At 30.5% G+C, this 10,284-nt stretch overlaps 1 protein-coding gene across 1 annotated transcript in view; it reads right to left on the bottom strand.

The window, feature by feature from the left end:
• Positions 1–2,305: 2,305 nt before the first annotated feature.
• The window catches only part of LOC140445281 (probable cytochrome P450 6a13), a 46,085-nt gene continuing 38,106 nt past the window's right edge, over positions 2,306–10,284 (bottom strand). The window contains exons 6-8 of the mRNA XM_072537210.1: positions 8,289–8,481; positions 6,241–6,483; positions 2,306–2,529 (exon numbers count right to left, since the gene is read on the bottom strand). Of these exons, the coding sequence (XP_072393311.1) occupies positions 2,357–2,529; positions 6,241–6,483; positions 8,289–8,481 (609 nt within the window). The 3' untranslated portion in view covers positions 2,306–2,356. The remainder of the gene's footprint in view (positions 2,530–6,240; positions 6,484–8,288; positions 8,482–10,284) is intronic.

Raw genomic sequence — 10,284 nt, 5'->3', positions numbered from 1 at the left:
AACTTGTATGATAAAGATTTCTATCATTTGGATGTGTCAGCCACACGCAGGAGTACAAGAAAATCACCTATCTAGGAAGAAGTCTCATTAAAAAAAATACTCCAAGCAACTGCCAATATCCATCGTCAAAAAAAAAGATCTATTATACTTGTGCAATGTTAGAGTTATACCCAAAGACTACAAAGGCGCGATAGATTCCCTACCGAGCATGGTCAATTTGCAAGACAGAGTTCCAATGAAAAGTAATTCTGAAAGTGAAATAAACTGTTGACGTTCTTTATTGTGTTAACATAAATAAATACATTTATATTCTACCATTTCTTTATTTTTCGTATTTATTATTAGATGTCGCTATTGCGTCTGTTTCGAAGCCATTTTTGTGTTGCTTCTTAAAGACAGGAAAGATTTATTTTTCACGTTGAGAACGCCTATGAATGGCTGTTCTGATGAGCCTTATTAAGGCGAAATACGTATAAACAGATACATAGACGCTTTGTACGTGAAATCAAATCTTGACTGTCTTTTTTATTCTTTATTTTTATTTATCTAAAACGTCCAATTATTAAATCAAAATCATGATGTACATTTATTGTATGTCCATACTTTTATTGCCAACTATTGTATGTCCATGCTTTTTTTTTAAAGTACTCTTCTTTAATTTTTTTGTGTGGTGAGGTATTTATTTTTATTACCCATCTCAATGTCCATTTAATGACGTATCATAAACAAATTGTACAAAGTTTAATGTTGAATGTAACACAGTGCTACAAGAGCTTAAACATTCAAAACCGATTTACTCATTCACGGACATACAATAAGTGTGCTTCAAGCCATCGAATAATGAGAGGACCTAAGTATCGCTTACTTCGGTTGATCATTCAGGGCAAAATCGAAGAAAAACGCTGGGTCGCAAGAAAGCAACTGTCCTGGCTGCGTAACATTAGACAAATGACAGATCGAGCGGTTGAGGACTTGTTTCATCTAGCTACCGACCGAGAAACATTTCTACAGCTGGTTTATACGATAAAAGCCAACGCATGAAAATAAGCACGACATACAAAGAAGATATATTAAATAATTATGGAGTCATAATACATCCTTATCTGACACCTTGTTCTTGATGGAATTTGTTTGAGAGTGTGTCCACTTCTTTGACTGTTTCAGTGGTGTGTTTGTACAATTCAGTCATAATTGAAAATAAGTGTTATGAAAATAACTGTTTTTTAATATCTGCCATGAGGGTTAACATTTGACCCTGTTAAACGCTTTGCCATAATCTATCAAACAAATAAACAAATGAATAGTGGGATATTAAATTTTCTAGATTTTTCTATTATTTGTCTTATGTTCAGAAAGTGTTCTGGAATATCTCTACCTGGTAAATCTATAGAGATGGTTCTATAGTTGCCACATTCATGAAAGCTGCCTTTTTTTATATATTATTGCTAATATGAATTAATTTTATTCTGGTTTCTTTTGTGGCTTGGAGCATTTTTGATGTTACTATATCTCTACCTAATGCTTGGTTAAACTTAAGTTAACAGATATTTTTTTCTCCATATTCGCTCGTCATATTTTATTTTCCAGTATATTAGATTCTTTTTCTATTTCTTCGGGGATTAAGTAAACAAGGTTGTGTCATTTATCATCTTCATATAGATCCTGACAATATAATCTCCATGCCTCTGCTATATTTTTTCGATCTCGGTTGGTTCTCAGAGTTCCTGTATGGCTGTATGGCCATCAACGCTCCAAGTTCTGGCTTTAAAGTCTCTTGTTGTGTGGTATATATTTTTTAAATAATACATCTCTTAACTAATTGTTTTGATCGTGGCTCTCAATTTCTTTACATATATTGTGATAGTAATATTGTTTATCAGCCTTGCATTTTCGATTTATTTCTTGGTTGATGTTTCTTGGACTAGCTTTTTTACTTTGATTATGTACATTCCTTTCACCAAGATTTCATCTATTCTCAATCTTTTAAAGGTTTCATCTATTATACAGTGTTTCTGTTTCACAGGATTATTTAGCTTTAGTCGATTAACTGTTGTTACATAATGTTACTTAAATAGTCCCATATTTTTTGTGATATCCAATAGAGGTATATATATATATATATATATATATATATATATATATATATATATATATATATATATATATATATATATTATATATATATATATATATATTTATATATATATATATATATATATATATATATATATATATATATATATATATATATATATATATATATGTAGATTAAAACTTGAAAGGAAAATAAAAAAATATAATAATATAAAAAGAAATCATCAACTTTATTAAATAAGCTATATTTTTCTTAAAATTGCTATTGTTTTTTAATGCTTTCTAATCTTAACAAAATTCGCTCTTTGGGTCTTGGAATGGGGCTCTGTTCGTGGAATTTGAGCGGTAATTTCGTATTGGGACTAACCGTTACTTTGTAGTCACGTAATACAGATACTAATCCCAATCTTACTTGCATAATTCCAAACCTTGATCCTAAAATGAAAACGAAACATAAAATATACATATAAAAAACTAATTATATTGAGAGATTGGATAAAAGATAGGAAAAACTGGTCACATTATTTGTTTCTGCGCGTGTAAGTAGCACATAGGGGCGCTGTTGTTTATGTAACAAATAAAGAATTTACTGTACCATGAAAGTTTATATTGTTGCACAGCCACCTAAAGTTACTTTAGGTGGCTGTGATTGTTAACATTGACTTTTTAGGTTGTGTTTTTATGACTTTATTTTGTTGCTATGCTGAATTGTCTTATTTAAATATTAAATTGGTGGAATTGAATATTGGTAGGTTGAAATACAATTTTAATTTTATAAAAATACGTAATGAGTTCGGCCCTGAATGAGCCACCGAAAGGCATGTTTATTTTGGTCTCAACAAATTTGCAAATTTTATGTAGTAATTATATCAGTTTATTTATAAATAGTTAAGTGATAATTTAACAAGTATCAATAAGATACGACTCAAGAAACATTATTCCAATTTTATTACCTGTTTGATTACTAGTCAGGTCCGTATTATTTTTAAACACCTGTCCCGTGTTAAAATAAAAAATGGAACCTAATACTCAGAGTGTCTCTAACACACCACAGGTATCGCAGTTACAGACAAATAAAACCTATTCATTAGCAGCTTTTACACAATTTTCCTCAAAACATCAAGCATTGTCTTTAGCGCTTACTTAATTTCTTTGGGTAACCTAATTCATCTAAAAATTTTATATTTTTCTCCCACTATCCAATAATCGGATTTGCATGTACTATGCAAACAAACAAATCCTAAACGAATTCATGCAAAACCATGGACAAATAGAAATCCAGAACAATATTGTACAAGCTAGAAGACTAATTTCACCAGCGGAACGTATTGTTTTTTCAAACGTATGTCCAACAATACCATACAGTCTGTTAATTGATTATCTACAAAGTATTGGACTGAATATGGTTTTTCCTGTCTTACTAAAAATCAGTTTTTCTCTTCCCGAATTTAATCATATTTTGAGTTTCAGAAAACAAATATATATCAGTCCCCATAATATCTCCTTACCCGACTCATTCACCTTAGACTTCGATAATGCGACATATCGAATATTCTTATCTCAAGAAACTATGGCCTGTTATAACAAACAAACAAACAAAAAAACAAACGAAATTTCCGTCCAAGAAAAATTAGTAAATAATCTGAGCAATCCTAATATTGCTAATGGTCAAGTAGAAGTTAACACCATGGAAAGCTGCAAAGTAATTAATATCGATATTCAGCCGAAACGTAGTATCAATGATATTCTTACGTCTCCAGAAACAAGTCATATAGAAAAATCATCATATAAGGACATCTCTGACACCGAGTGCCAGTCATTTCAGGTTAGCAAGTAAATTTATATTTTTGGTATATAACATAATTCACTTAACTACTGCAATGGAATATAGATGGATTTTTTCATCGACTTCCAACCTTACAAAAACTTATATCTGAATTATCTACCAAAATAATATGTCTCCAAGAAAGAAATTTAAACCCAAAAAAAAACTATAATTCCAAATATTTTAAAATATTTAGACATAGAGTACATGACAATAATTTCTTTTCAGGTGGAGTTATGACACTTGTCAAAAAATTTTTCGCTGCAAATGTTTTTCCTGTTAATAGTAACATTGAAGCTATAGTTATAAAGATCGGCGCTCCCGTTCCAATTTTTATATATTTACCTTCCGTACTGATCACAGAGAAAACTTCTACAAAAGGTAATGCAAGATCTTCAATTAAATTTCCTAAACGATGGATCACCTACAAGATTTAATATCTGCACTGGAGAATCCTCCGTGATAAATTTAAGCTTCTGTGATCCAGGTCTAGCTCCACGTCTCTCTTGGACTGTTCTCGAGTATACTTATGGTAGCGACCATCACTCTATTACCATTAAGAATGTCTCAGGTCAGCCTTGCCCAATATCTTTCTTGCCCAAATGGAATATAAATTCGGCTAAGTGGACCGATTTTGAAAATTATATAGAGAAGGCTTTGGAGAGTCTCATACTGAATATTAATATAAACAATTCTTTAGGTACTTTTAATAGTGTCATCTGGCAGAGTGCGGAGCCTAACAATTAGCTCCCAAAGAAAGTTTTATTGTTCTACATTGGCTCCTAACTTTCGGAGGTAGCTATATTGTTACCGGTTGGCATTAACCGTTACTGATGGGTCGTTCAACGGTTACACATTGCCGCCCAACGTTTTGAATGGTTAGTAAATGGTTTCAACATACCTGCTTTGCCAAGTGTACGATAATTATCGTTTTATACGATAATTTTAACATTGTCCGCAACATACGATTGAACTTTGTCCATAACTAACCATAATCGTAAAATATACGATAATTTTAGTTGATGGTATGATCATTCTATTTAAGACATTATCGTGAGTATCTCGTGTAACATATACAAACGTTGAAATGAAACGAACCTTTCTCGGGCGATAAACATCAACATCTTAACGCGACGCAAGTAAAATAAAACAAAAAGTAATGAATGAATTTAAATGGTAACTTTTTATTGCTTTTTGGAATGGATTTTACTAAAATTTGTGGAATTAAATAAATTTTTCCAAAGCAATAAAATAGTTATAACAAATTTGCATATCGAAATGATCACAAACTATAAGCATCTATTGCTTACTTAGATGGCCTCACAATATGCGAGACAAACTAATGTTGGAACAATTGATCCTCAAGATATTACAAAATTTGTATCTAGGACTTGTATCTACAACATGTATCTAGGAATCTCTTGGACAGGGCACGTGACCAACAACTAGGTGCTCAGAAGAATGGGGACTGGGAGAGAACTCCTAAATATTGTAAAAACCAGGAAAACGAGTTATCTAGGACATATTTACAGAGAAGAAAAATACAACTTCCTACGACTGATAGTGAAAAGGAACATGGTAGAAAGAAGAGGTCCAGGAAGAAGAAAATGCTCCTGGCTGAAAAATGTAAGAGACTGGACAGGCATGGACAAACATTCGATACTAAGAACAGCTCAAGATAGAGAGCAATTTGCTGTAGTTATAGCCAACCTTCAGTAATGGAGAGGGCACCTTAAGAAGAAGATCTAGGAATTAGAGTCACGCAAAATATTAATGATGAATTGAAATATGATTTTTACAAAATATGTAGAGGTTTCTTGAGTACAGCTTGTATGGAAGTGAAAAAAGAATGATTTTGCAGATCCAGTCATGGGTAAGATATATCTTCTAAATAAAAGTAGCTTTAACAACTACTTTAAAAGTTTGCGGTATGTATACTCTCCGTTGTGCTTCTCTATTCGACTATAACATACTATACAACGAAAACTGAAGATATTAATGTTGTGTTGAGCAAAATCGAAATTATTACAAGGCAAAAATGGAAATTGGCGGAACATGTTAAAATAATAAAGGTGGATAAAAGAATTTCTTTGAAGAAGAATGAGATGAAAATATCTAGAGGAGTCTTATATTTTTTATTGGAAAAATCAGGGCTGATTGATAATGATAATCATATTTGACGTTTATGTCGATTTCCTATACAGTAATTTTTTTTCTAGTATGCATATTAAACATAATAGTGAACAGGCATTCTGACCACCATGTTTTTATTTATAATAATAAAAACTTGTTTAGAAAAAATTAATTAATACAAATTTTACCTATACAGTTGCGCGGTCCATCTCCAAAAGGATAATACCCTATATGTTTTTCATTTTTATCTTGGAATCTGTTTATATCCCATTTTTGAGGATCAGGGTAATAATCTGGATTTGTTTGATATCCCATGACAGGAAGAATAATTGGAGTACCCTTTTCGATCATAATGTCGCTGTTTCTAAATTTGTAGTCTTTGACACACCTCCTGGTTAGTGCAGTTGCAGGTGGATATTTCCTTACGGTTTCTAAAAATGTTCCATATATGTATTAGCATTTAAAATACTTGATATTAAAAAAATTTAATAAAATAAAAAAGACTCTATTCATTTTAATCAGAGTCAGTACTACAAGTGTAGTTGCAAGTATGTCAATTTGTTTATGTATATTTTAAACTGACTTTTGCAATATGAAATCAAAATGAAATTGAGCATTTTTAAATTACTTAACCTTACTTTACTATACGGCATGGAAGCGTGGACAATAAAATAGTCTGAAATAAAAAAATTAAACTCCTCTGAGATAGGGTGCTACAGGAGAATCACAGAATATCGCGGACTGAAAAAGTAACTAATATAGAGGTGTTACAAAGAATGAAGAAAGAATGTGATATCATAAAAACTGTTAAAATTAGAAAGATTCAATATCTGGGTCATAAAATGAGGGGCGAGAAGTACGTATTACTTAGGTTAATTATGCAAGGGAAGATACAAGAGAAGAGAAACCCAGGACGACGTAAAATATCCTGGCTAAGAAATTTGAGAGAGTGGTTCGGTTGCAGCTCATTAGAATTATTCAGAAGCGCGGCCAATAAAATTAAAATATGTTGATGGATGTTGGAAATATGTTGGATGTTGATTTCCAACCTCCGATAGGAGAAGGAACCTGAAGAAGAAAAAATGATTTAACCTAATCTTCAATCTTGTATTTTTTGTTCTTTTACACCTGATGTCCACCCTATTAAAATGGTATCTAAAAACGCTAAAATTGGTTTTTTTTCGGCTATTTTAGTTATTTATTTACAATTTACGCTTTTTTTATTGTATAATGGCTTTGGCATAGCCAATTAGCCAGACTATTTGTGCTAATTACAATTTTTGATTTTATTACCTAAGCCTATTTATAATATAAATTTACAGGAAGTAATATGTTGGTATACACATTCAATTTTTGACATATTTACAATTTTTGATTTGAATACCTAAAACTTCTTATAATTTAAATTTACAGGATGTTATGTATTCGTAGATACATTTTAATATCTGCTTAATAAAGTAAGCGTTTTACATAAAAATAAAGGTTAATTGAAAGATTGACAAGAAGAATGGAACAACACTTTTTCTTTATTTTTTTAATATTGTTGATAGAATAATCCTTCTTCTTTCATATAGACTATACCTGGAATTACTATAACCTCACCATTTTGTAACTGTTTATACTGTTGCAAAAAATTTATTTTTTATTAAAAAAAAATTATTTTTGGAAAAACAAATAAAATAACTTTTAAACAATTTAATTGATCGCTCTGAAATTTTGGTTATATTTTAATCACTATAAGACCTAACATTTCGTGAAATATGACGATTGTAAGTTTATCGTTAAAAAATCTATAAACATTTATAAAAAACGAAATTTCGTACTTATTTTGCAACTTTCTAAGCACAAACAGCTCAACAAATAAGGATAAAAGCATTTGAATAACGCCATTTTGAAGGTTTTTATATGGGTTATAAGTTTATTAATCTTCAATTTGTTTCAAATTCTTCACTTTTTGCTGATCAATAAAAAAGTAAAAATTTACTGTTTTTTGACCTTAATATGTTAATAATTAACCAAAAGTCCAAAAAATTAACTGGACGAAATATATAGGTTTTTGTTCAAGACTCATACCTACTACTCAAAACAACAACTGTCGTTTGCCTGGATGGTTTAATATAACAAACAGGATATTTTTTTTGCTTTTTTTCCAGGCCCATAAGTAATTTGTTAATTTGCGTCAAAACTTGGGACCAAATTAAATATTATAAGGTATAATAATAAATTAATACTTTACCGTTAAAAGCTTTATCCAAAAAAGTCAATTCTTTTAACATTTCATAAGATGTTTGACCATTGTGCCTTTTTAAAGCAGCCTGAATTTCTTCTCTCACTTTGTCTTGAATATCTTGGTGTAGAGCAAGCTCCAAAAATGTTAAAGTTGTAGTCGTCGATGATGTTTCAAATCCAGCTCCGAAGAATAGGAATGCCTAAATTTTCGATAATAAAATTAGTAATACTCTAGGATCTAGGATCTAGTTAAACAATGCGGTGAAAAATGAATGATATTACCAATAGTCTGTTTCTATGCATTGCCAAAAAAATACTAGCCACCTTAAATTGTTTAGAAAAAAGCACATTTAGATTCTTCGTCTGAGTGTACTTGTTGTAGATCTGACGATCTATTAATTCCACTGCTGAAGAATTTCTTGAGAGGCAGACTGTCAGCTATCTTTCAATCTCTTTAATGGTTTCTCCGGTGGTCGCTTGTCAACTAGTTTTTCTTCTAGTGCACCTCCATTATTTTTACATGCTTGTACCATTCTCTTCACTTTTGCTTACCTTCTCACTACATCTTGTACGCCACATTGTTACCATATGACGTTATTTCTTATTCTGTCCCTTCTTGTTTTCCATAATTTTGCTCTTAGTATATTCGGTTGCACGTCGCCGAAGGACGGAAGCTTTATTTACAAAGTTACGAAGAAGTAGTTAAAGTTTTTGAGTTCATACAGAGTAAGTAAATAACCAGGAGAGTACTGTTCTTCACGTTGGTGAAATTACTATGCAACATTTTTTTAACAATACTTGTCAGAACACCGGGGTTTTACCAACATATACGACACATATACTGTCGGTTATCTACTATATATATATATATATATATATATATATCTATATATATATATATATATATATATATATATATATATATATATATATATATATATATATCTACTATGTATACTATTTATTATCTAAATGCAAGGTACATCGTTTGTTCATCACATAAATTCTGTATCTATATATATATATATATATATATATATATATATATATATATATATATATATATATATCTACTATGTATACTATTTATTATCTAAATGCAAGGTACATCGTTTGTTCATCACATAAATTCTGAGTTTAAACAAGTAACTGCAGATTTATAACTCTTCGTCTCAAAAAATCTCTGGTGGTCCAGATAAGCACCATATATAGTCTCAAAGTGACTAGTCTGTAAAGGGTAAGATATGCAATGCTAACCTTATGGGAATTTCGCCAAGACATTGCCAGTTTTATGCAGTGGGCGATGGCATTCTCTATTGTCTATCTTTCAAAATAAACCGAATAAACCAGGAGTTCTCAACAAGTCCTCACGTACAATTTTATATAATTTACAAATATCGTTTGCTAATAATTTTACATAATACTATACATTATTTGTTTTTAATAGTAACTTATCAACTTTGATCTTTTATTAGTAGCAGTAGTATAATAAAATGTGCATTAAATAAACATTTGTTTCAAAGTTTAAAATAATTCCGGTAATTTCTACTAACTGCCAAATTTAAAATGTTATTTATGTCCCTGCGGTGCTAATTACTGCCATAATGTGTAAGGAATTTTTAATTTTGGTTGATATCAACTGCAAATACTTTTTTCTAAGATATTCAGTAATTAAGAAGCAATTAGAGTAATTCTTGTACAGAATATGTTTAAAAGCTTGATACATCCGGGGCCTTAATTAGTCTTTATTTGTTCTTCGGAGCGCGTAAACATATTCGAGTTACGATTATTTGTACCATCTTGTTACTGTTTTGTTATTGTTATTATTTGTTAGTGACTGTTGTTGTGATTTGCTGTTGTCAATTATTGTTATTTTCTGTTGTTGGCTATTGTTATATTTGACGCCGAATTTTTACCGCAAAATGAAGGAAATTGTTCAACGGAAACGTGGAAAGCTCTAAAACTTTCAGAGAAGCAGATACTAATGAATATTATTAATTATC

The sequence above is a fragment of the Diabrotica undecimpunctata genome, chromosome 7 (assembly GCF_040954645.1).
Source record: "Diabrotica undecimpunctata isolate CICGRU chromosome 7, icDiaUnde3, whole genome shotgun sequence".
Classification (NCBI taxonomy): domain Eukaryota; kingdom Metazoa; phylum Arthropoda; class Insecta; order Coleoptera; family Chrysomelidae; genus Diabrotica; species Diabrotica undecimpunctata.
This window is presented reverse-complemented; position numbering and strand designations above follow the sequence as displayed.